Source organism: Cervus canadensis, chromosome 18 (genome assembly GCF_019320065.1).
Source record: "Cervus canadensis isolate Bull #8, Minnesota chromosome 18, ASM1932006v1, whole genome shotgun sequence".
NCBI classification, from domain to species: Eukaryota; Metazoa; Chordata; class Mammalia; order Artiodactyla; family Cervidae; genus Cervus; species Cervus canadensis.
Window position 1 is genome coordinate 26,222,590 of NC_057403.1, and position 27,325 is coordinate 26,249,914.

The following is a 27,325-nucleotide window of genomic DNA, read 5'->3' on the forward strand; positions in this document are numbered from 1 at the left end:
ACCAGTGAGCCACCAGGGAAACCACGAAAGACTTACTGTGTACAACATCTTTAATTCCTCACAACCGCCAGGTGAGGTCAGCAGTCTAGCTGCTTTTCATAGACGATGAAACTGAAGCCCAGAGAGAGCAGTTCTTTGCCCAGGGCTCCCCAGCATATCAGGGAATGAGTAGGGATGTGAATCCACACCCGTCAGATTCAACAGCCCCCCTTGTCCTGTATTCCGGCTTCTTCCCAAAGACTCAGTAATAGATGCTGTTCATCAGGAATTACTATGGCCTTGCCCTGCCCTGCGGGGGTGAGGGGTCCCTTCGGTGCCTAGAACAGTGCAGGTTAGACCAGTGTTTGTGGGATAAATGGTTGCAGATGACCTTCAGTCCTCTCTAACTACCAGGAGGAGGGTATCACTAGTTCTGTTTTACCAAAGCAGAGGCTAGGACAGGGGCATGTGTGGTGGAGCTAGGACACTAACTGCCTGACACCAACCGTGGCTCTGATCTTAACCTCCTGTGTTTCCCAGAATCCCTGCTACCTCTCGCCTGCAGTCACAATAAGGCTTTCTTAGCACGCACACGTGGTGGTACCATTCTAGACATAAAGGGGCCCGTGGAATCCTTCCCACAGCCTTCAGAGGCAGGCAGCATTATCTGCAGTCTACAGAGGGAACAGCCGAGGCCCTGAGAGGTTCATCGAAGACTTGAGGCTCTGAATTCAGGATCAGGGATTAGAGGCCGAGGCCACCGACGCACTCACCCTGCCAGGTAGGCCACGTGGCCTGTGCTGGGGTCACAGGTTAGGCCACTGCTGTTCTGGGCTGTGATGCCAAGCACCTTCTCGAGTGATACCTGCAGGGAAAAGGCCCAAATCAGAAGCACCTGCCCCAGTAGGTCCCACATCCCTCAGTCACACATTCAGTCCGTTACTTTCAACATGTCCATTGAGCTTCTAGGGTCATCTACCAGCAGCTAATGCTTATCCACTTCAGTAATGCTTGGGCAAATACTGTGATAGGGCATAGAACAGTGAGGAATGTAGACAAATCCCTGTCCTCCTGCAGCTCACATTCTAGTGGTGATGGGATGGTAGACACAGGAAATGAACAGAACAGATATGTAAAATAGATATCAGGTGATGATGGGAGCATTAGAGAAAAACTAAGCAGGGAAGGAAATTAAGAGGACAGAGGAAGGGGAGAAGGCCTCAATGAAAAGAGTAAGTCTCTAAGTGTCTTATATGAAAGACTCGAGAGCCCACAACAACCCAGGGAAGAAGGCGCTGTTATCAGCCCTGTTTTACAGATGAGAACACAGGGCCAAGGTCCCACATCTGGAGCAGCAAGGCTGGGATACACACTCAGGCATCCTTTGGTTTCAAAGTCAGCACTGTGCTCACAGCAGTGAACACAAGAGGACACTGTCCATTTGCTCAGTAAATTGACAGTCTAGAGGTTCAATGAGTAAAGACATTAGTGAACTGGAACAATCACACTTAAAATTTAAAAATTCTCTAAGCAAAATAAGTCAAATGAGCCAGTCCCCATCATGGCTGATTAAACATTTACAGAGTATGGACTAACAAAGTGTGATATTTTCATATTCTTAGGAGATTAGTTTCTAATTATTATAAAGTAAAACACTCTCAAACAAGGTGTTGGGCCTCAGAAATGAGAGGCAGAGAGAGGACAGTAACGGTCAATATTTATTGAGCATCTGATCAGGAGATAGGCGCTGTTTATACAACTGTATTAACTTATTTAATGCTCACAATAACCCTGTGATATAGTTACTATCATCATCATCTCCTTAGAGATGAGGAAAGAGAGGCCTAGAAGGGTAACCCATCTAGAAGTTAGCAGGACTAACCCAGGCAATGGAACTCATGTTGTTTTTTTAATCTGTTAATAAGCATTACTGGGCATTAGCGTAGCTGGTCGTTTTTAGACCAGGTCTTTGGCAAGCTGGATGGACTCTGCACCACCAAACAGGAAAAATACATGACATTAGTCACCCAGAATACACAATCACAGCAGTAGTAACTAACAGCAATAGAGTACTTACAATGTGCCAAATGTTTTTCTAAGTACTTAAGATACGTGAGCTTATTTAATCCTCACAAATAAACTATAAGGTAACATTTATATTATTATCCTCATTTTACAGATGAGGAAACTGAGGCACAGAAAAGTTCAAGAAAAAAAGAAGAATTCAGGTTAAGGAGTTGAGGTTAAAGCCCAGGCAGTCTGGGTCCAGAGGTGGTGCTCCTAACCACCTTGCTATACCGCCTCTCTGGAGTTAATGGTAAAGAACCTGCCTGCCATTCTGCCAGTGAAGAGACTAACAGATGTGTGTTCAATCCCTGGCTTGGGAAGATCCCCTGGAGAAGGAAATGGCAACCCACTCCAATATTCTTGCCTGGAAAATCCATGGACAGAGGAGCCAGTCCATAGGGTCGCAAAGAGTTGGACAAGACTGAGGCGACTTAGCACGCACAAACCACCTCTCTGAAATTGATTGTTATTCCTCTCCTTCATACACTTTAGAGCTCACATGGCACTTTCAGAAACATAAGAGATAAAAGCTATGAAGTATAAGGTGCTGGGTGAGAGACTGAGGTGGGTGACTGCTTTAGGCTGGGGTTCAAGAAGGCCTCTCAGAGGAATAAAAAAAGAAAAAGGCCTTTCTTTTTTTTTTTTTTTTAGTAGAAGGCCTTTCAGGGTAGAGATATTCAGCCTGAGACTCGAAGGATAGGTGCCAGTCAGGTAGACTGCAGCAAAAAGCCCAGAGGACTCACCAAACACAAAGGCTAAGAGGCAGAAAAGAACTTGGAGTCTCAAGAAAACAGAAAGCAGGCCAGTGTGACAGGACCTTTGTGAGAGGAAGGACAAGGGAAGTGTGGCCAGAGAGGTGAGGAGCAGGCACATGCCCAGCAACTTGCAGCCAGGAAACCATGGAGCATGGTTTCCTAGAAACCATGGATCAAGATTCACCCTCAGGTATTGCAATATTGACCCTTTATCTGGCATATTCACAATTTCCTTTCATCTCCCTGCAACACCATGGCTATTGTTACCAGCATTTTATAAAAACAGACTTGGCAGCTCTGCAAGTTGGGAGAATGATTTTTTAAATTGCTGCTGTGTGGACTTTCCTGGTGATCCAGTGGTTAAGAATCTCCCTGCCAATGTAGCGGACACAGGTTCAATCCCTGGTTTGGGAAGATTCCGTACTTCTTGGGGCAATTAAGCCCCTGCTCCAAAGCTATTGAGCCTGCCCTGTAGAGCCTGTGCTCTACAAGAGAAGCCACCGCAATGAGAAGCCTGTGCACAAGTAGCCCCCACCCCTTGCCACAACTACAGAACGTCTGCAACACAGCAACGAAGAACGGGCACAGTCAAAATAAATAAAAACAAATAAATATATTTTTAAAAGTTGCTGCTGTACAATTGGAATTTCTTCTACCCACTCTAAAAGTTTTGCATCTCAGGATTTAGAGAACTGGTCTATACCCATGTCCCTCCCCCCTCCCCTCGCAGTGCTGCTGAGATTCTAAATATTACTCACATCCTCTCCACAATTGAAGGCGGCAGTATGGAATAAGCATCCCACCGTGCTAAGGGAGAGGAGAGAGAAGGGGGGATGAGGGAAGGCAGGCTAGAGCCCAGGGAGAGTTGGAAAAAGTAGCAATGGGGACTGAACCCTGGTAGGGACCCTAAAGACCCAGCAGGGGATGAGGTCAACAAAAGTGTAAGGGCTCAGAAAGACTTCTAAAGGTGACTGAGGGGACAAGCAGGAAAGAAGGACTGGGAGGTGACTAGCACAACTATAATGCGTTTCAAAGGATAAAATCAGGAAGGAACCCTGGAATGATCCAAAGGCTGAGGGCGCCTTTGTTTGCCTTTCCTACTGTTCTTTTCCCCTTGCGGTAATCTTTACTGTATATAAATTGTCTTCATCTACCTCTATTTAACTCTGCATATCTATTCTTTCTTTCCTTTCCTCTCAACATATTTGTTAGTTTTTTTTCATTGCTTTATTCCCCACTTGACACCTTGCTTTAGTTTTGTTTTCCAGTTTGTGCTTTAGTTAGTTTTGTTCTTAACTGGTAAATATAATTTTTGATTTACCTTGTTTGCTGGGTCAATCTACTGTACTTTATTTTTGTTGGACTGTTTTCACTTTGCTTGTGGGTGTATGTGTATATTCTTTGCCTGATTTTGTAACTGCCATTTGTCTGGGGTTCATCTTCGGTTTCTCATTTTTGGATATTTGTTTTAATCTCACTTAATGCCATAACAAACTACTTGTGGAATGTTCGTTCCTGACTAGAGATCAAGCCCTGAGCCTTTGGAATGGGAGCACTGACTCTAAAAGCCTAGACAACCAGAGAACTAACCCTGCTGCTGCTGCTGCTGCTAAGTCGCTTCAGTCGTGTCCAACTCTGTGCGACCCCATAGACAGCAGCCCACTAGGCTCCGCCGTCCTTGGGATTCTCCAGGCAAAAATACTGGACTAGGTTGCCATTTCCTTCTCCAATGCATGAAAGTGAAAAGTGAAAGTGAAGTCGCTCAGTCGTGCCCGACTCTTAGCGACCCCATGGACTTCAGGCTCCTCCATCCATGGGATTTTCCAGGCAAGAGTACTGGAGTGGGTTGCCATTGCCTTCTCCAGAACTAACCCTAGGGAGTATCAAATAGTGAGAACTCACACAAAGGAAATCACTTGAATACAAGACCTGGCATCACCCAACCACCAGTAGCATCCTGTGCAGGATGCCTCATCTAAACAACAAACAAAACAATACAAAAAAATACAAACCCAATCATCAGCAGACAGGATTACCACCTCACTGGCCTTGCCCATGAGAGGAAAAACAAACAAATAAACAAAAACTCAGTACAAATCTCACCCTATACAAAGCTTACACAAATGACTGGACCAACCTTAGGAGGGCAGAAACCGAAAGGAAGAAAGAATTCAACCTTGAAGCCTGGGAAAAGGAGACCTCAAGCACAGTAAGTTAAAATAAAATAATGAAAAGGCAGAGAAATACTACACAAACAAAGGAACAAACTAGAAACACAGAAGTTCAAATAAATGAAGAGGAAATAGGCAAACTACCTGAAAAAGAATTCAGAATAATGATAGTAAAGATGATCAAAAACCTTGAAAACAAAATGGTGAAAATGTAAGAATCAATTAACAAAGACCTAGAAGAAATAAAGAATAAACAGAAAGAGATAAACAACACAATTACTGAAATTAAAAATACTCTAGAAGAAATCAATAGCAGAACATCTGAAGCAGAAGAATGAATCAGTGAGCTGGAAGATAAAATGGTGAAAATAACTTCTGAAGAGCAGAATGAAGTAAAAAGAATGAAAAGAACGGAGGATAGTTTCAGAGACTTCTGGGACAATATCAAATGCACCAACCTTTGAATTACAGGGGTCTCAGAAGTAGAGAAAAAGAAAGGGCATGAGAAAATTTTTGAAGAGATTATAGTTGAAAATTTCCCCAAAATGGAAAAGGAAATAGTCAATCAAGTCCAAGAGGCACAAAGAGTCCCATACAGAAGAACCCAGGAGAAACATGCTGAGATACATACTAATCAAACTAACAAAGACTAAACACAAAGAAAGAATATTAAATGCAGCAAAGGAGAAGCAACAAGTAACATACAAGGCAACCCCATACAATTAACAGCTAATCTTTCAGCAGAAACTCTACAGGCCAGAAAGGAATGGCAGGATATATTTAAAGTATTGAAAGGGAAAAATCTACAATCAAGATTACAGTACCCAGCAAGGATCTCATTCAAAATTGATGGAGAAATAAAAAGCTTTTTGAACAAGCAAAAGTTAAGAGAATTCAGTACCACCAAACCAGCTTTACAACAATGTTAACCGGACTTACGTAGTCATGAAATACAAGAAAAAAGATCTACAAAATCAACCTCAAACAATTAAGAAAATGGCAATAGAAACATATGTATCAATAATTACTTTAAATGTAAAAGGCATAAATGCCCCAACCAAAAGACATAGACTGGCTGAATGGATAAAAAAACAAGACCCATAGATATGCTGTCCAAAAGAAACCCATTTCAGACCTAAAGACACATATAGATTGAAAATGAGAGGATGCCAAAATATATTCCATGCAAATACATTTTGCAAGGAAGCAAAAGAAAGCTGGAGTAGCAATCCTAATATCAGACAAAATAGACCTTAAAATAAAGAAGATTACAAGAGATAAGGAAGGACGCTACATAATGATCAAAGGATAAATCCAAGAGAAAGACATAACAATTATAAATATCTATGCACCCAACATAGGAGCACCTCAATACTTAAGACAAACACTAACAGACATAAAAGGAGAAATTGACAGTAACATAATAATAGTAGGAGACTTTAATACCCCATTCACACCAATGGACAGATTATCAAAACAGAAAATTAATAAGGAAACACAAGTCTTAAATGATACATTAGATGAGATGGATCTCACTGATATCTTCAGGACATTCCGTCCAAATGCAGAAGAATACACCTTCTTCTCAAGTGCACACAGAACATTCTCCAGGATAGGTCTACCCACATCTTGGGTCACAAATCAAACCTTAGTAAATTTAAGATAATTAAAATAATATTAAGCACCTTCTCTGACCACAGCGCCGAGACTAAAACTGTAAGAAACACAAACACATAGGGAACAATACGTTTCTAAATAACCAACAGGTTACTGAAGAAATCAAAAGGGAAATAAAAAAATTTCTAGAAACAAGTAAAAATGAAAACACGACAACTCAAAACCTATGGGATACAGTGAAAGCAGTTCTAAGAGGGAAGTTTATAGCAATACAATCCTACCTCAAGAAAAAAGAAAAATATCAAACAGACAACCTAACTTTACACCTAAACCAACTGGAAAAAGAACAATAACAACAAAAAACCCCCAAAATTAGTAGAAAGAAAGAAATCATAAAGATCCAAGCAGAAATAAATGAAAAAGAAATGAAAGAAACAATAGTAAAGATTAATAAAACTAAAAGCCGTTTCTTTGAGAAAATAAACAAAATTGATAAGCCTCAGCCAGACTCATCAAGAAAAATAGAGAGAAGAATCAAATCAACAAAATTAGAAATGAAAAAGGAGAGGTTACAAAAGACAATGCAGAAATACAAAGGATTATAAAGACTATTAGTATATGGCAATAAAACGGATAACCTGGAAGAAATGGACAGATTCTTAGAAAAGTTCAATCTTCCAAGACTGAACCAGGAAGAAATAGAAATTGTGAACAACCCAATTACAGGCACTGAAATTGAACCTGTGATCAAAAATCTACCAAAAAACAAAAGCCCAGGACCAGATGGCTTCACAGGAGAATTCTATCAAACATTTACAGAAGAGCTAATCACCTATCCTTCTAAAACTCTTTCAAAAAATTACAGAGGAAGAAACACTTCCAAACTCATTTGACAAGGCCACCATCACCCTGATACCAAAACCAGACAAAGACCACAACAAAAAAGAAAACTACAGGCCAATATTACTGATGAACATAGATGCAAAAATCCTCAACAAAATTTTAGCAAACAGAATTCAGCAACATATCTAAAAGCTCAAACACCATGGTCAAGTTGTTGATTTGATTACAGGAAAGCAAGGATTCTTCAATATATGCAAATCAATGTGATACACTATATTAACAAATTGAAAGATAAAACCATATGATAATCTCAATAGATGCAGAAAAAGCCTCTGACAAAATTCAGCACCCATTTATGATTAAAACTCTTCAAAAAAATAGGCATAGAAGGAACCTACCTCAACACAGTAAAGGTCATATATGATAAGCCTACAGTAAACATTATTCTCAATGGTGAAAAACTAAAAGCATTCCGCCTAACAGCAGGAACAAGACAAGGGTGTTCACTTTCTGTTTTTTTTTTTTTGAAGGGTGTTCACTTTCACCACTATTATTCAACATAGATCTGGAAGTCCTAGCTACAGCAATCAGAGAAGAAAAAGAAACGAAAGGAATCCAGAACAGAAAAGAAGAAGTAAAGCTCTCACTGTTTGCAGATGATATGATACTGTACATAGAAAACCCTAAAGATACTATCAGAAAATTACTAGAGCTAATCAGTGAATTTAACAAAGTTGCAGGATACAAAATCAATACACAGAAATCACTTGCATTTCTATATACTAACAATGAAAAACCAGAAAGAGAAATTAAGGAATCAATCCCATTCATCACTGCAACAAAAAGAATTAAATATCTAGGAGTCAACTTACCTAAGGAGACAAAAGAACTGTACACAGAAAATTATGACACTAATGAAAGAAATCAAAGATGACATAAACAGATGGAGAGATATTCCATGTTCTTGGGTAGGAAACATCAATATTGTGAAAATGACTATACTACCAAATGCAATCTACAGATTCAGTGTGATCCCTATCAAATTACCAATGGCATTTTTCACAGAACTAGAACAAAAAATTTCACAATTTATATGGAAACACAAAAGACTCCGAATAGCCAGAGCAGTCTTGAGAAAGAAGAATGGAGCTGGAGGAATCAACCTTCCTGACTTCAGATTATACTACAAAGCTACAGTCATCAAGACAGTATGGTACTGGCACAAAAACAGAAATATAGACCAATGGAGCAAGATAGAAAGCCCAGAAATAAACGCATGCACCTATAGGTACCTTATTTTTGACAAAGGAGGCAAGAATATATAATGGGGCAAAGACAGCCTCTTCAATAAATGGTGCTGGGAAAACTGGACAGCTACATGTAAAAGAATGAAATTAGAACACATACCAACACTTGTGTATGGTATGTGTAACACCATGTACAAAGATAAACTCAAAACGGATTAAAGACCTAAATGTAAGACCAGAAACTATAAAGCTCTTAGAGGAAAACATAGGCAGAACACTCGATGACATAAATCAAAGCAAGATCCTCTATGACCCACCTCCTAGAGTAACGGAAATAAAAGTAAACAAGCGGGACCTGGTTAAACTTAAAAGCTTTTGCACAGCAAAGGAAACTATAAGCAAGGTGAAAAGACAACCCTCACAATGGGAGAAAATAAAAGCAAATGAAACAACTGACAAAGGATTAATTTCCAAAATATATAAGCCGCTCATACAACTCAATGCCAGAAAAACAAACAACCCAAACAGTAGGAAAAAGACTTAAACATTTCTCCAAAGACATACAGATGGCTAACAAACACATGAAAAGATGCTCAACATCGCTCATTATTAGAGAAAGGCAAATCAAAACTACAATGAGATATTACCTCACATGGGTCAGAATGGCCATCATCAAAAACTCTACGAACAATAAACGCTGGAGACGGTGTGGAGAAAAGGAAATGCTCTTGTATTGTTGGTGGGACGATGGTATGGAAATTCCTTAAAATACTAGGAATAAAACCACCATACGACCCAGAAATCCCACTCCTAGGTATATACCCTCAGGAAACCAGAATTGAAAAAGACACATGTATCCCATTGTTCACTGCAGCACTATTTACAATAGCTAGAACATGGAAGCAACCTAGATGTCTATTGATAGATGAATGGATAAAGAAGTAGTGGTACATATACACAATAGAATATTACTCAACCATAAAAGGAACACATTTGAGTCAGTTCTGAAAAGGTGGATGAACCTAGAACCTATTATACAGAGTGAAGTGAGTCAGAAAGAGAACGATAAATATCATATTCTACCACATATATATGGAATCTAGAAAAATGATACTGATATTCACAGGGCAGCAGTGGAGAAACAGACACAGAGAATAGACTTACGGACATGGGGAGAGGGGAGGAGAGGGTGAGATGTATGGAAAGAGTAACATGGAAACTTACATTACCATATGTAAAATAGATAACCAAAGGGAATTTGCTGTAAGGCTCAGGAAACTCAAACAGGGGCTCTGTATCAACCTAGTGGTCTGGGATGGGGCAGGAGACGGGAGGGAGGTTCAAAAGGGAGGGGATATATGTATGCCTACGGTTGATTCATATTGAGGTTTGACAGAAAACAAAATTCTGTAAAGCAATAATGATTCAATAAAAAAAAGTTTTTTTAAAGGCTGAGGGTGGGGCCAGGGGTTGAGAGGTGGGACTAGGGGTGATGGGCAGTACCCGAGAGAGAGGAGGAGACGCGGAAGTGGGAGGAGCCTCATTTAGGGGCGGGATTTAGGGGATACAACAGGCCAGAGAGCAGCCAGAAGGGTACCAGCCGGGGACTGATAGGCGGGGCCAAGGGTCTAAGGGTGGGACCAAGGAAGAGCAGGGAACCTGGAACTGAGATGGACAAGGCAAGCAACTCCTCACCCGATTCTGCACCGTGTCCTCCGGAGCCGCCGGGAGTCGCGTCCGCCGCCGGAGGCAGAGCGGTGGAGCCGGGGGCGGGGAAGACTGGGCCCTCCGCGCCGGAACTCCCGCCATGACTGATGGCAGCTTCTCAACTGTATCATTCCGCGCGTAGCCTCCGGGCCCCAAGGCCGCCATCGTCGCGTCGGAGCGCGGCGACCGTTACACTCCTCAACCGCCGCCGCCGCCACGGTCCACTTGAATAGCGAACGGCCGCGGGAAAGCCGGCGCCGCCGCCCATTGGACGCGGGGGGCTGCTGGTCTGGCCAATCTCTGGGTTACCCCGCGGCGCTTTTGACCAATGAGGGCTAAGAGGTGGAGCGGGGTTTCTGGCTGGGTGGAGCCACGGCTTCTTAGCTAGATGTTTGATCGAGCGTTGTGGAGTTTTTTTTAATCCCGTCTGTGTTTTCATCATTCACTGAATGTCAGTTTTGAACTTTTACGAGGCTAATGCCAAAGCCCCCTACCGCCACCCCAGGCCGACTATCCTCGCAGTAGCAGTCGCCCGGATGTAAGCTAGGGTGGAGCTGAGAAAGACTGAAGAGTTGGCGCAGACTCAGAAAGGTCTTGACGCCACCTCTTCCCCCAACACGTGATGAAGTCCCGGCGGCTCAGAGCCGGTTTTACTTTATTCACTTGCCACGTGATGTGGCAACGCAGTCTGGCGCGTAATACGCAGGCGCAGCTTTCCTTCCCCCCGCATGTGACGAGGACCCAAGGGCCGTCACGTGAGGCAGGCGACAAGCGCGCGGGTGGGGCGGGGTTCGGCGGCGCCTGGCGAGGATCAAAGTGCGGCTGCAGACCGGGCAAAACCCAGTTGGGCTGGACAGCCATGCCCAAGTACTGCCGGGCTCCGAACTGCTCCAACACTGCGGGCCAGCTGGGCGCGGACAACCGCCCGGTGAGCTTCTACAAGTGAGCGCAAGCGAGGGGCGGGGCTTACAGGGAGGCGGGGCCCAAGGGCGGGGCAATGTGGGGCGGGGCCCGAGCATAAATGCTGCGGCGCAGCGCTCCTGGTCTAGGTTGCAGGTATTTGGAAGCAGGGTTAGTTGCAGTAAACACGGTACATGTAAACGTGCAAAGGTATGATACAGCAGGGATAGACGATTAACTGCAGGTAGTGAGCGGGGCGAACGGAGGAAAGGGAGGGCTGTGTAGAGGAATGAAGTTGGTCCAGGCTCAGAAAGAGCTTACAGTTGCCTACTCGCCATCCCCACGAATTTGAGGCATCTCAAACTCAAAAGTTCCGAAACCGACCTCCTGACTGTCTCTCCCAGAACCTGCCATAAGTTTTCCTATCTAATAACTTTTCATCCTTTACTGTCTTTCAGGCTAGAAGTGCTTAGAACCAACTTTACTTTTTTCTCACACCTGAGAAAGTAAAACTTAGCTTAAATTTTTAAAACAAACCCAAAATCCCTGCCTTCTAATTTATTTAGGTGGGATGACAGAGATGGAAAAAGCTGGCTGAAGAGTTAATCGGAAAAAAATTTTCTCAGGAACGTGCTGCAGATGTGAAGTAGCAAAACTTCCCTTCTTTAAGCGACTACTGCTTTTTTATTAAGAAGCTTTGTTCTCTAAAAGCATAGGCTATCGCAAACTTTGCTGTTTGAAATTACATCAGTAGGAATGAAACATCTTACTTAAGGCCTGGAGAAGTTAGGTCGCTTGACACAGAGAAGCAGCCTTGATTTATAGTCCAGGTTCAGAACTTCAGGTAAGGGGTTTCTGAACACAGTAGTTCACATCTACCCAAACTTTATTGCTTCTAAGGACACAGACCCTGGGCCCACTTTGCAATCCAGGTCTGATATTGATCCGTTTATGCACAGTTCTGGTCTGCTTTGATCTTATCCAAACACTGTTTCACTTACATTTCATCTAAACTTTACCCATCCTCCAAACCCCAATAATGAGGCTTCCCAGGTGGCGCTAATGGTAAAGAACCCAACTGTCAATGCAGGGTATGTAAGAGACCTGGGTTTGATCCCGGTCAGGAAGATTCCCTGGAGGAGGGCACAAGCAGTCCACTCCCTATTCTTGCCTGGAGAATCCCATGGACAGAGGAGGTTGGCAGGCTACAGTCCATAGCGTCACAGAGTCGGACACGACTGAAGCGACTTAGCATGCAAACCCCAATAGTAATTATTTTCCTCTGTTTGATGAAATTCCCCACAGTACCTCTGGTGTGCAGTTCACTTATTGCCAAGGTAAATAAGCCTGACTTTATTAGACTCCAGGTTTGTCCCTGGTGGCCTTAGTCTAAATGGGCCAGGACACATTCCTCATCTGGTCCATCAGCAAACCCTGTTGGCATTCCCTTAAAAAAAATTTTTTTTAATTCATTATTATTTTTGGCTGCACTGGGCCTTCATTGCTGCACACAGGCTTTCTCTAGTTGAGGTGAGTGGGGGCTACTCTCTAGTTGTGGTACCCAGGCTTCTCATTGTGGTGGCTTCACTTGCAGAGCATGGGCGCCAGGGTGTGGGGGCTTTAGTAGTTGTGTGAGTGGGCTCAGTAGTTGTGCGCCACAGGTTTAGTTGCTCTGAAGCATGTGGAACCTTCCCGGACCAGGTGTTGAACCTCTGTCCTCTGCATTGACAAGTGGATTCTTAACCACTGGACCACCAGGGAAGTCCAGGCTCTTCCTTTAAAGTCTATCCAGAATTGACCACTTCTGTCCCCATCTTTGCCCCCACCCTGGCGTTGGCCACCTCCTGACTGCACTATTTTAGTCGGCTCTCCATTTGACAAGCTGCTCCCACAGTCTGTTTTCCACATGCAGTCACAGGGGACTGGTAACCCCCCGAGTCAGATCAGGGCTCAGATGCCTCCCCTGGCTCCCACCTGACTGTATAAAAGACAAGAAGGTGAGGCTGGAGCAGGCAGAAAGCAGGCCTACGAAGCCCTACAGGCACTAGATCCCCCCTGTCTGGCCTTATCTCCTCTCTCCCGCCCCTTACTCATTCCATGCCAGTGTCACTGCCTGTTTGATGTTCCTCTAGCATGCCAGGCACATTCTTGCCCCAGGGCCTTTGCATGGAAAGTTCTTCCCTTTATGACCACTACTCTGTAAAATGATAACCCTCTCCCAGTACGTACATATTTTCTTTACTCGCTTCCTGCTTTATTTTTCCCTTTAACCTTAACACTGTCTGGCATACTACATGTTTAATATTGGGTTGGCCAAAAAGTTCATTTGGGTTTTTCCACAAGATTGTATAGAAAAAGCCAAACGAACTTTTTGGTCAACCAATATATCCGTTTATTGTCTCTTCCATTAAAATGTCAGCTTCCTGAAGGCAGGGATTTTTGTCTGTCTTATTCCCTGTTGTGTCTCTATCACCCAGAACAGTGCCTGGCACATAGTGCTTAGTAAATATTTGTTGGGTTAATTATGTGAATGTGTCTCATATGAGCTTCCCAGGAAACCCAGAACTCCACACCCCAGCTATCCTTTGAGGGACCCTGTTTCAGGGTAGGAGGAGAGTAGAGTGGTCTTTGGACCTGAATCAACATGTCCAGACTTGCTTTTTAAAATGTATCACTCTGACGTGCATGTGCGTGCTAAGTTGCTTCAGTTGTGTCAGACTCTTGTGACCTTATGGACTGTAGCCTGCCAGGCTCCTCTGTCCATGGGATTCTCCAGGCAAGAATACTGGAGTGGGTTGTGTGCCCTCCTCCAGAGGATCTTCCTGACCCAGGGCCCAATCCACATCTCTTATGTCTCCTGCATTGGCAGGTGGGCTCTTTACCACTGGTGCCACTTGACACCATTTATTAATTCAGCAACTTTGAGTGTCTCCTGTAGTAAGCAAGCCCCTGCTGGACACACGGGACACTGACACCTCTTGTTCCTGCCCTGACAGAGCTCATGGAAAGGTGTAGGGTCAGTCATTGACGAACTGAGGACACAAACTGATCCTCTTTTCTTCAGCACCACTGCCCCTAGTCTATACCATTAATCCATGCTTTAACTCTACCCTCTGACACTCCCCATCCTGCAACAATCACAACAAAACCCCTAACTCTTTGGAAATACAGTTACAAATGCCAATGACAGAATCCTCACTAAACTATTAGGAAATAAGGAAAGGAAAAAGCCCACCACCTTCCCAGTCTGACTACTTCTTATCACCTCTGCTATCACAGTGCAGTCCAGGCTGTCAGTCTCTTTTAAGATTTTTTTTTAATGTGGACCATTGTAAAGTCTTTACTGAATTTGTTACAATATTGCTTCTGTTTTGTCTTTTGACCATGAGGCATGTGGGATCTTAGCTCAGCTCCCCGACCAGGGATCACACCCAGGCCCCTTGGATTGGAAGGCGAAGTCTCAACCATCGGACCACCAGGGAAGTCCCTGTCATTGTCTCTTAATGAGATGCTGTTATAGTTGCTTGCTGGTCTCCCTACTTCTGCTCTTGCTTCCCTTACAGCAACAACAGTAAAAACTTAGAGAGCACCTACTGTAGGCCAGGTACTGTTCCAAGGTCTTCACACGTAATAATGAGAACAATCATGACTGTACACGGCAGCCAGGGGAACATAGGAAAATCAGTTCAGGGAATTCCCCGGTGGTCTACTGGTGAGGACTCCATGCTTTCACTGCCAAGGGCCCGGGTTCAACCCCTGCTTGGGGAATTAAGATCCCACAAGCTGCTTGGTGTGGGGAAAAATAAAAATCAGTTCACATCTGTGTTGTTGAAATCTCCACCAGTGGCTGCCAGGCTGTTCCTCACACAGGCTGACCCATTTCCACCTCGAGGCCCAACCCTGAATCACTCTTGCGGAAGCCATTTAGCTAAGAGTTTGATGAGAAGTAGGCTCCAAAGCAGATTCTAGAGGGCATGAATGCTAGAAGGAACAAGGTGAAACAATGAGCAAAGTACTGGGAAATAACTTGAAATTCCTGCCAGGATGCCAAAGGAAACATCCATTAGTTGTGTTTGAGACCCTTTCAGCACACAGGAACAAATGACAGTCATCTCATGGGGGTGGGTGTCTATGGGGTGTCTATCAGGTATGAATTGCATCTGTCTGGCAGTTAAAAAAAGTCCTGAAATAATAGTGGCTTAACCAAATTATGGGGTCTGTAGGAGTCAATCTGGCTGAGTTATGCTACAGTAACAAACTCACCGAAACTCAATAGCTTACTGCAACAAAGGTTTATTTCTCACTCAGATTAATGTGCTTGGCAGACCATTGATGGCACTTCTCTACTGTATCTTAATTAGGGGCCTGGGATGGAGGAACTGCCCCTAGGTGGAATGTTGCTGATCTTGTGGGAGGGGGAAAAAGATACAGTGGGGAGAAGTCACCCAGTGGCTCCTGGTAACTTGTGTACTTTGAAGTGGCCCATGTCACTTTAACTGCTTTGGCAAGTCTACAGCAGCATCAGGTCAGTGGAGTGGAAATGTGTTTCCATGTTGGCAATGGTAGCAAATGTTTTGAACAATAATTCAGTCTATGCAAGGTTTGTTTTTCTCTCATATAAAGCAAGTATGTAGGTCGGCAGACCAGCACTGATGTGGCAGCTCCACAGTCATCAGGGATGAAGGTCCTGTCTTTCATATCCATCCTCCAGCTGCCAACCATCATGCCCTACCATTTCTGGTAGGGAGAAAAGGGAAAGGAGGAAGAGTAAAAGGGACTCAACTCTAAACCAAGCTGGTCCACTTCACAAAGCCTTCCCAGAAATCCCACCCAATGATTCTTCATCATTGGGCATTGCAACTGCAAAGGATGCTGGGAAATGTAGTCTTTTTGATAGGCCTTTAACCACCCTGATGACATTTTGAATTATGTTAGTAAGGAAAAACAGAACTAGCAGTGCTCTAGATAGAATGGCTAACCAAAGACTAAATAAGAAAGACTAAGTTAGAATGGCCAACTAAGACTAAAATATTGCTATATACAAAAAAAGATTGGCTGTCCACTTAAGGTAGATTTTTAGAGAGGGACATTTCCTATTATAGATGTTGCTATCCAGAGGGACAAAAGAGAATAAAAATAAGACCAAATTAGGAAGAGGTTTTTTAATGATATTCCTTTCCTCCTTTAACCCTTGAGCTGCTTCTGATTCCATCTGAGGTTGCTTCCACATTTAAGGTACCATCTCAGATGTCTCACCCAACATGGAAATATTCATTGGCCAGGACTTAATTGCATGTCCCCACTATGGCAAAGGAACCCAGGAAACAGTCATTTAACAGAGCACATTATGGCCTCAAAAAAGTTGGAGTTTGTTAGTAAGGAAGAAGCAGAGAGTGGATATGGAATAATCCTTTGGCAGTCTCTGCCCAGGAGCAGGTGGGTCGTGCTATTACAGGGGGATTTCACGTCCAGGCAGAATGAGGCTGGTGAGAGCAGCTGGATCTCAGATGGAGGCTGAGGGAAGTGCAGCAGCCAGAGTTCCTGGCTTTGTGCCCTGGGTTCTTCTCTTTGGCTGCCATGGCTCCCCTCTGAGTCCGCCCTCAGTCCTCTTTGACCAGCTACCCACCACTGTCTGCCTTTTGCCTGAGGAGTCTTGCTCTGCACCCCACGACCAACCTCAGTGCATCCCGTCCACCACCTCCCCAAAGGTGGCCTCTTTAGTGTCTTATGTGGCTTTCCCAGTGTTTCTTTATACAAATACAGTATATGTTGCTTAGTTTCCTGTGGCTGCTGTTTCAAACTGCTGGTGGCTTTAAACAATAAGAATTATGCTCTCACAATCCAGGTTGGTTTTACTGGGCCAAAATCAAGGTGTCAGCAGGGTTGCATTCCCCAGGAGGCTCTAGGAGAAAATCTGTTCCTCAATCTTCCAGTTTCTGGTGTCTGCAGGCATTTCTTGGCTTGTGGCCACATCATCCCAATCTCTGCCTCTGTGGTGACATTGCCTTCTCCTCTTTTGTCTGTGGTAATGATATATTCTTCCATTTCCCTCTTAGAAGACTACTTGTAGGACTTCCCTGGCAGTCCAGTGGTTAAGACTCTGTGCTTCCACTACAGGGGACAGGGGTTCGATCCCTAGTCAGGGAACTAAGATCCCACATGCCATGTGGTATGCCAAAAAATTAAAAAAAAAAAAAACAACTTGTAATTGCATGGAGGACCAACACGGATTATCTCCGATAATTTCCCCATCTCAGGATCCTTTATCACATCTTTTGTCATGAAATGCAGTATTCACAGCGTCCAGGATTGGGACAAGGATGTCTTTTGTGGGACTATTACTCAGCCTACCACAATTACTGAAAGCTGGTGTACTCCATTTGGAACCTTTTTTTCACATAATATATGCCTAAAAATAGCATGTCAGTTCATACAGTGCCTCCAACTTACTTTAGAGCTCATAGTGTTCTTTTGTGTGCATATGTTTGAGTTTATTTATCTTGTCTTCTACGGATGGTACTGTCCCCTACTTTCTAACACTCCTTACTCTTCCTTTTTAAGAAAGAGGGTACAGACCTTACAGCCCTCAGCCTGTAAAGATATCCAGGTGTTTTTATGGTTAACTCCTATTTATGGAATTGATACTGATGTTCCATTTTCAATTGTGATTTAAAGATACATAAAAGTTTCTTTTAGGTATCTTTGTTTACTACTTAAAGTTGGTCAATTTTTAAAAAACTTGTTATTTTGTATTGGGGTGTCACCAATTAAAAGGTTGTGATTGTTTCAGGTGAGCAGCTAAGGGAATCGGCCACACCTATCCATGTATCCATCCTCCCCCAAACTCCCCTCCCATCCAGGCTGGGGCAGAACATTGAGCAGAATTCCCTGTGCTATGCAGTAGATTCTTGTTGGTTATCCATTTTAAATATAGCAGTGTGTACAGGCAACCATAAGTTCATTCTCTTTCTGTTTTGTGAGTAAGTTCATTTTGTATCATTTCTTTTTAGATTCCACATATAAGGGATGTCATATGACATTTCTCCTCTAACTTATAAAATTGCTCAGTTTTAAGAAAAAATATTAAGTAAATAATGTCACCTTGTGGAAGACTTTGTGAAGGGGGGATGTGGATAACTATTAGTTATCTAATGCTTCATAACATTGAGCAGCTTAAAATAAACCTTTTATTTTAAACCTCACAATTTCTGGCAGCTGCCATGGGATCAGCTGGCCAGAGCTTAATGATGGGGCCACCCTAGCTGCAAATGAAGCTGGGAAATGAGGTCTTTATTGTGGACAGTCTTGAACCCAGGTCTAAACAGAGTGTATCACTATAAAAGAGGACAGAAAGAGACATTGGGGACAATGGCACCAGTTGACAGGTGGCACTACTTCTATAGACACAGAAGTAGTAGGCCTGTAGAGGGTACCTTATCAGATAATCCCCACCCGCTCCCACTGGGAATTTTATTTAGTTCATTTTTAATTTAGTTCATTTTTTTAAAAATTAAAATTGCTTAAAGTTTTAATTGTGGTAAAATACACACAAAATCTACCATCTTAACCATTTTTAAGTTCAGCAGTATTAATATGAAACATATTCACATCTTTGAGCAACCAATCTCCAGACTCTTTGATCTTGCAAACCTGAAACCCATTGAAAAAGAACTCGAATTTTCCTACCCCTCCCCGAGCCCCTGGCAACACCATTCTACTTTCTGTTGCTATGAGTTTGATTACTTTGGATACCCCATATAAGTGGAATCATATTTGTTGTTGTTCATTCTCTAAGTCTTGTCAGACTCTTGGTGACCCAATGGACAGTGGCACAATAGACTTCTTTCTCCTTCACTATCTCCCAGAGTTTGCTTAGATTTATGTTTATTGCATCGGTGAAGCTATCTAACCATCTCATCCTCTGCTGCACCCTCCTCCTTTTGCCTTCAACCTTTCCCAGCATCAGAGTCTTTTCCAGTGAGTTGGCTCTTCACGTCAGTGACCATAATACTGGAGCTGCAGCTTCAGCATCAGTCCTTCCAATGAATATTCAGGGTTGATTTCCTTTAGGAATGACTGGTTTGATCTCCTTGCTGTCCAAGGTCAAGAGTCTTCTCCAGCACCACAATTCGAAAGTATCAATTCTTCAGCGCTCAGCATTCTTTATGGTCCAACTCTCACATCCAGACATGACTACTGGAAAAACCATAGCTTTGACTATGTGGACGTTTGTCAGCAAAGTGATGTCTTTGCTTTTTAATATGCTGTGTATGGTTTGTCATAGCCTTCCTTCCAAGGAGCAAGCACATTTTAATTTCATGGCTGCAGTCACTGTCTGCAGTGATGTTGGAGCCCAAGAAAATAAAATCTGCCACTACTTTCACTTTTCCCCCTTCTATTTGCCATGAAGTGATTGGACCAGATGCCATGATCTTAATTTTTTGAATGTTGAGTTTTAAGCCAGCTTTTTCACGGTTCTCTTTAACCCTTATCACTTTCTGCTGTTAGAGTGGTATCATCTGCATATCTGAGGTTATTGATATTTCTCTCAGCTATCTTGATTCCAGCTTATGATTCATTTCATCCAGCATTTCACATGATGCACTCTGCATATAAGTTAAATAAGCAAGATGACAGTATACAACCTTGTTGTACTCCTGTCTCAATTTTGAAGTAGTCCATTGTTCCAGGTCTGGTTCTAACTGTTGCTTCTTGACCTGCATACAGGTTTCTCAGGAGACAGATAAGTTGTTGTTGTTCAGTCGCTTAGCTGTATCCAACTACAAAGAGTTGTATCCAACTCTTTGCGACATAATGGACTACAACACACCAGGACTGTCCTTCACTGTGGTATTCCATCTCTTGAAGAATTTTCCACAGTTTATTGTGATCCACACAGTCAAAGGCTTTAGTGTAGTCAGTGAAGCAGATGTTTTCCTGGAATTCTCTTGCTTTGTCTGTGATCCAGCAGATGTTGGCAATTTGATCTCTGGTTCCTGTCCCTTTTCTAGATCCAGCTTGTATATCTGGAAGTTCTTGGTTCACGTACCATTGAAGCCTAACTTGAAGGATTTTGAGCATTACTTTGCTAGCATGCAAAATGAGCACAATTCTGCCATTGTTTGAACATCCTTTGGTATTGCCTGTCTTTGGGATTGGAATGAAAACTGACCTTTTCCAGTGCTGTGGTCACGGCTGAGTTTTCCAAGTTGGACTGTGGCGTGCAGCACTTTAACAGCATCATCTTTTATGATTTGAAATAGCTCATCTGGAATTCCATCACCTCCTCTAGCTTTGTTCATAGTGATGCTTCCTAAGGCCCGCTTGACTTCACATTCCAGGATGTCTGGCTTTAGGTGAGTCACCACACCATTGTGGTTATCTGGGTCATTAAGACCTTTTTTGTACACTTCTTCTGTGTATTCTTGCCACCTCTTCTTAATATCATTTCATTCTGTTAAGTCCTTGCTGTTTCTGTCTTTTATTGTGCCCATTTTTGCATGAAATATTCCCTTGATATATCTAATTTTCTTGAAGAGATCTCTAGTCTTTCCCATTGTATTGTTTTCCTCTATTTCTTTGCATTGTTCACTTAAGAAGACTTTCTTATCTCTCCTTGCTATTCTTTGGAACTCTGCATTCAAATAGGTATATCTTTTCCTTTCTCCTTTGCCTTTCACTTCTCATCTCTTCTCAGCTATTTGTAAGGCCTCCTCAGACAACCATTTTGTCTACTTACATTTCTTTTTCTTAGGGATGGTTTTGGTCACTGTTACAAACCTCCATCCGTAGTTCTTCAGGCACTCTCTCAGATCTAATCCCTTGAATCTATTTATCACTTCCACTGAATAATCATAGTGAAAGTGAAAGTTGCTCAGTCGTGTCCGACTCTTTGCGACCCCATGGACTATACAGTCCATGGAATTCTCCAAGCCAGAATACTGGAATGGGTAGCCGTTCCCTTCTCCTGGGGATCTTCCCAACCCAGGGATCGAACCCAGGTCTCCCGCATTGCAGGCAGACTCTTTACCAGGTGAGCCGCAAGGGAAGCCCAACAATATTGGAGTGGGTAGTCTATCCCTTCTCCAGCAGATCTTCCTGACCCAGGAATCCAACTGGGGTCTCCTGCATTGCAGGGGGATTCTTTACCAACTGAGCTATCAGGGAAGCCCGAATAATCATTAGGAATTTGATTTAGGTCATACTGGAATGGCCTAGTGGTTTTCCCTACTTTCTTCATTTAAGTCTTAATTTTGCAATCAGGGGCTCATGATCTGAGCCACAGTCAGCTCCTGGTCTTGTGTTTGCTGACTGTATAGAGCTTTTCCATCTTCAGCTGCAAAGAATATAATCAGTCTGATTTCAGTATTGACCATCTGGTGATGTCCATGTCTAGAGTAATCTCTTGTGTTGTTGGAAGAGGGTGTTTGCTATGACCAATGTGTACTCTTGGCAAAACTCTGTTAGCCTTTGCCCCGCTTCATTTTGTACTCCAAAGTCAAACTTGCCTGTTACTCCAGGTATCTCTTGACTTCCTACTTTTGCATTCCATTCCCCTATGATGAAAAGGACATCTTTTTTGATGTTGGTTCTAGAAAGTATTGTGGAATCATACAGTATTAGGACTTTTTTTTGTGTGACTGGTTTATTTCACTTACCATAATGTACTCAAGGTTCATCCATGTTATATAACATATGTCAGAATTTCTTTCCTTCTTTTTTTTTTTTGGCTGCACTGCCCAGCATGTGGGGTCTTAGTTTCCTGACTAGAGATAGAACCCATGCCCCCTGCAGTGGAAGCGTAGAGTCTTAACCACTGGACTCTCAGGAAAGTCCCAGAATTTCTTTCCTTTTTAAGGCTGAGGAATATTTCATTGTGTGTGTGTGTATTGTGTATATATATATCTAGTGTATGTATATGTGTGTGTGTGTGTATATATATATATATATATATATATATATATATATTCCACCTTTTGTTAAAACATTCATTTGTTGATGGACCCTTGGGTTTCTTCCACCTCCTGGCTATTGTAAATAATGATGTTATGAACATGAGTGTGCAAATATCTCTTTGAGACCCTGCTTTAAAGTTTTATTGGGGGGGGGGGTCTTTATCCAGAAGTGGGATTTGGATCATATGGTAATACTGTTTTCAGTTTTTTGAGGAACTACCATATCATAGAGGCTTCTCCATTTTACATTCCTACCAACAGCACACAGGGTTCCAGATTCTGCATATTCTTGTCAATACTTGTTATTTTCTTTTTTTTTTGTAAATATAGTAGTCATTCTAATGGTTACAAGGCAATATCTTGTGGTTTTGATTGGTACTTTCCTAATGATAAATGATGTTGAACATCTTTCATATGCTGGTTGCCATTTGTAGCTTCTTTAGAGTCTATTCAAGCCCTTTGCCCATTTTTTAATCAGGTAATTTTTTGTTGTTTAAAAACTTTTTGACATGTTTTCAAGCATACACAAGAAATAGTGTTGTTTAAATGACTCCTCATGTATCTATCACTCAGTTACACCAGTAGTCAACATTTCACTAATCTTTTTCTTCCACCTTCCTCCCACGTACATCTTTAATGCAGTATTTTAAAGTAAATTCCAGTCTTTTATTCATAAATATTTCAGAATATTTTTCCAACAGATGACTATTTTAGAAGCTTAAATCAGTGTAATAATCACACCTAGCAAAATTAACTTCTTACAATTATCTAATAACCAATTCATGTTCAGTTTCCCCCAACTGGATTAAAATGTCTTTTTACAGAACGGTTGGTTGCAGAGGAAGCCCAGATCTGCTTTTGTGTTGATGTTTCTTAAATCTCCTTTAATCTATAACCCCACCCCTAGCCTCATGAATATAGGATCTCCCACATTCTAGATTTGTCCGATTTTGTTAACTGCTCCCTTAGGGTCCTGTGGAGGAACAGATTAGTGGGGAGGGGAGAGTGGCCATGGAAGAGAGACCAGGAAGGAGTTTGGAGGCTTTGGGGGACAGACAACAACAGATGTGGGAGAGGTGGGCTGATGCTGGGTGTTTAAAAGATGAAGGTGAAAGTCGCTTAGTTGTGTCTCTTAGACTCTTTGCGACCCCATGAACTATATATAGTCCATGGAATTCTTCAGGCCAGAATACTGCAGTGGGTAGCCTTTCCCTTCTCCAGGGGATCTTCACAACCCAGGGATCGAACCCAGGTCTGCCACATTGCAGGCGGATTCTTTACCAGCCACAAGATGGGAGCAAAAAAATTAGATATGGGTAGAGGCAGAGATGGGCTTCCCTAGTGATTCAGATAGTAAAGAATCTGGAAACCCAGGTTCTATCTCTGGGTGGGGAAGATCCCTAGAGGAGGGCATGGCTACCCACTCCAGTATTCTTGCCTGGAGAATCCCATGGACAGAGGAGCCTGGTAGGCTACAGTCCGTGGGGTTGCAGAGTCGGACAGGACAGAGTGAATAACCACCCCCCCCCCCCCCACACACACACAAACACACACACACAACCTGGTTGGGAGGCATGGCCAGACTCTGCCCCGGGGGAGGCAGAGGTTTGGCACTCAAGGCTCTCGGTGTGCGCGTGCTGGCGGTTGCGGGGGGGTGGGGCGGGGCGGTGGGGGCGGGGTTGGACCTGACATCGCTGCCCTCGCCCCCTCGCAGGTTCCCGCTGAAGGACGGCCCCCGGCTGCAGGCCTGGCTGAGGCACATGGGCCGTGAGCACTGGGTGCCCAGCTGCCACCAGCACTTGTGCAGCGAGCATTTCGCCCCCTCTTGCTTCCAGTGGCGCTGGGGCGTGCGCTACCTGCGACCCGACGCCGTGCCCTCCATCTTCTCCCGAGCGCCGCCCGCCCAGGTGAGCTCGGGGAAGCCCCGTCGCTGGAGTCGGATCCCCAGCCCTCCCCGCCTGAGGAATTTCCCCTTGGAGTCTGGCCCTGATGTCCGCCACCCCGCGCCTTGTCTTCCAGAGGCAGCAGAGTTCCCGAAGCACGGAGAAACCCGTCGTGCCTCCGCCTCTGCAGGCGACCCCATCCTTGGCCCCAGGCCCCGCCGTCCCGGCCCCTGGGCCCGTACAGCTCTTGATGCTGGGGCCAGCCTCCGGGGCCCCCGAGGCTCCAGCCACCGTTTTCCTGACGCCCCTGTCGCTTCCGCCGGCTCCCGCGGGGCTGCGCCCTAGAGCATCAGCCCAGCACCCCCGGGCCGGGCTGGGCGCGGCGCTGGGCGCGCTGCAGCGGCGGGTGCGGAGGCTCCAGCGGCGCCACGAGCAGCACCAGGCGCGGCTGCGGGCTCTGGAGCAGCTGGCGCGGCAGCTACAGGCGCGGGTGCACTGGGGCCGGCTGTGTGCGGTGAGTGCCCCGCCTGGCCCACACAGCCCCGGTGTTTCCGTCTAGAGTCCAGAGTTGAAAAGTCACAACGTATCACCCGGTTTCCAAATTGCTGCCATGAAAAAAATCAATCTGGCAATGCCAAGCAACTATGGGCAGAAACTGAGTAGTGGCTGTTCCCTTTTTAAATAATACTTAAGCCCCCCTATTCTCTTCTAGGGGGTTTCCCAAGTGGCACTAGAGGTAAAGAACCTGCCTGCCAATGAAGGAGATGTAAGAGATGTGGGTTGGATCCCTGGGTCGGGAAGATCCCCTGGAGGAGGGGACAGCAACACATGCCACTGTTCTTGCCTGGAGAATCCCATGGCCAGAGCAGCCTGGCAGGCTGCAGTCCATAGGGTTGAACAGAGTTAGACAGGACTGAAGTGACTTAGCATACACACATACTCTCTTTTAGACACAGTTAATAACTTAATGAAAACTCACTTGACCTTGATGTTGACAGTCCCTATTTCCCATATGAAAAACTGAAGTACAGTGTAACTTGCCCAAAGCCAGGCAGCCAGTAAGTTGCAGAGCCAGGATCCAAATTCAGCTGTCCTGCCCCAGAGGAGGCCTGTGCGCTTCTGTTGGAGACCTCTGGGCATGGCCCCTATAGAGCTTGGGTTTGCAGCTCTATACTAGAGTTTCCCTGACCCTATCTAAGGCCCTTTGCCCCTGTATTTTACTGCTGAGTATTTTCTGGGGTGGGAAGTGGAGAGGATCATGTCTTTAAAAATCAAAAATTGGCCAAGCCTTTTTCCTGCTTAAAACCCCAGGGGCAAACTTGAGGTCCTGGGGCTCTTGTTCCTGCTTGGAAAAGGGAGGTGGGGAGGAGTTTCCGAAAGCCCCCGAGGTGCCTCTGTAGCTGAGATATCCTCACCTGACAGCCAGTGGGGTGGACCTGGCCCAAAGATACCATTCGTTTGGCCTCAGTAATGCTTTAACATATTTTCTGGCCTTTCCCGAAGGCTCAGCAGATGTAGCAGCACTGGGTTCATGTCCCCAGACGGTAGCAGTCAGCTGGAGCTGCAGTGGCCGTCCCTGGAGGCCCTGTGTTTGAGGCTGTGGCCTGAACCAGCCATGCACCAGACGGACATGCTGGTGGGGGAGTGGCGAGCACAGAACGCAGACTCAGGCCTGAGGCTCTTCATGGAGCCTGCCAGGGCCCCTGGGCTGACAGTGTGTGTCTCTCTCTCTGCCTCCCCTGCCCCTCTTCCATTCCTGTTTCTCAATCTCTTCTTCTCTCTCCCACATTCATCTTTGTCTTTCTGCACACCCCCCCAATTTCTCTGTCATCCCATTTATCTCCCCATTTCCCTGTGTCTCTCTTTATCTGCTTCTTTGTCTATCCCCCATACCCATGTCCCTGTCTATCCCTGCATTTCTCCCACACCCCCATACCTGTCTCTCCATGTCTCTGTCCCCCCTCATCTCTGTCCCTGTTTTCCCATACCGCTTCATTCCCTCCTGAATGTCTCTCTGGTTCTCACCTCTCTCTCTGCCCATGTCTCTGTCTGTCTTCTGACACCCCCCTCCCCCCTCCCCTCCCTGTTCCTCATGGTTTCTCCCCCTGCCCCCACTTCTTCCTTCCCTCCTCCCCTCCTCTTACTTCCCTGTGTCCCCCATCTCTACTACTTCTTTCCCTGGGATGGCCCAGCTCCCTCAACCTGAGGAATCCCAAGTCTTCACCATCATCTGTGGAGGGCCTGACATTGCTGTGGTCCTTGCCCATGGTCCTGCACCTCCCACGCTGGACACCAAGCCTGAGCTCCTGGACACTCAGACTCCCAGTGCATAAGGACCAGGACAGATAATGTCGTAGGAAGGATGACAGAAGACAGAGGAAGAGAGACACATCACACATGGACTTGGCCTGCATGCCTGGGGCATAGCACTGCCTTCCTCAAAGGCCTGGCTCCCACCACCTCCTCCTAGGAACCCCTTGAACTTTAGGGCCAACCTGGGCCCAAGACCTCTGTCAGTAGTGATGACCCTGGGTACCAGGTCCCAAACCCACCTTCAATCTTTGTGGTCAGTAAAATATTCTCAGAGCAGGGAGAATATTGTTTGCTTGGGGAGAGTTGTAACTGGTACTGAAGAGCCCCTCATACCCTTTGCCAAGCCTGGCACCAAGCTGGGGATACAGCAGTGAACACAGCTGACAAAAGTCCTGTCCTCATGGTGCTCCAATTCTGCTTGAATAGAAGATGAAATAGTGAACTAATAAACAATATAATTTCAGACTGTGATAAGTGCTATAAAGACTGAATGAAAATGTAATGGCTGCAGTGAGGCGAGTGGCGGGTGGGAGGGTGGTTGTGGACAGAGGGAGGGAGGGAAGATTCTCTAAGGAGACAGTGTTTGAGCAGAGACCTGGATGATGAAAAGAAGCTGGCCTGGAAGGCATGCAGACTGGATGTTCCAGGGAGAACAGCCCCTGTTCTCACAGCATCATCTAAGGTGTAAGCTGGAGGAGGGCAGTGTTGCTATGGTGAAGCAGGGATGGGAGTGAGTTTGTGTGTAAGGAGGGCGGGGTTGGGAGGCAACATTAGATAAAGCCGAAAAGGTCTCATTGAAAAAGAACCAATAAGTGAAAGCCTAAAAGAGAGGAGAAAGGAGATCAGGTATTTGGGGGAGAGGCATTCCAGGCAGAAGGAACAGCTAGT

At 44.6% G+C, this 27,325-nt stretch overlaps 2 protein-coding genes across 6 annotated transcripts in view; one reads left to right on the forward strand and one right to left on the reverse strand.

Annotated features, from left to right (window-relative positions):
- The window catches only part of WDR62 (WD repeat domain 62), a 47,155-nt gene extending 36,248 nt beyond the window's left edge, over positions 1 to 10,907 (reverse strand). For all 3 annotated transcript variants that reach the window (XM_043437251.1, XM_043437252.1, XM_043437250.1), the window contains exons 1-2: positions 10,375 to 10,907; positions 753 to 844 (exon numbers count right to left, since the gene is read on the reverse strand). In XM_043437251.1, the coding sequence (XP_043293186.1) occupies positions 753 to 844; positions 10,375 to 10,551 (269 nt within the window). In that variant the 5' untranslated portion in view covers positions 10,552 to 10,907. The remainder of the gene's footprint in view (positions 1 to 752; positions 845 to 10,374) is intronic.
- Positions 10,908 to 10,933: 26 nt separating this feature from the next.
- Positions 10,934 to 26,908, forward strand: THAP8 (THAP domain containing 8). Of its 3 annotated transcripts, none has more exons than XM_043437467.1 (4): positions 10,934 to 11,328; positions 23,956 to 24,148; positions 24,261 to 24,638; positions 26,317 to 26,908. In XM_043437467.1, the coding sequence occupies exons 1-4, from the start codon at positions 11,009 to 11,011 to the stop codon at positions 26,455 to 26,457; spliced, it is 1,032 nt and encodes a 343-aa protein (XP_043293402.1). In that variant the 5' UTR covers positions 10,934 to 11,008; the 3' UTR covers positions 26,458 to 26,908. The 3 variants fall into 3 exon arrangements, with proteins under 3 accessions (XP_043293402.1, XP_043293404.1, XP_043293403.1); XM_043437469.1 differs by having other exon boundaries at positions 24,261 to 24,607; positions 26,241 to 26,908; XM_043437468.1 differs by having other exon boundaries at positions 11,184 to 11,314.
- The last annotated feature ends 417 nt before the right edge of the window (positions 26,909 to 27,325 follow it).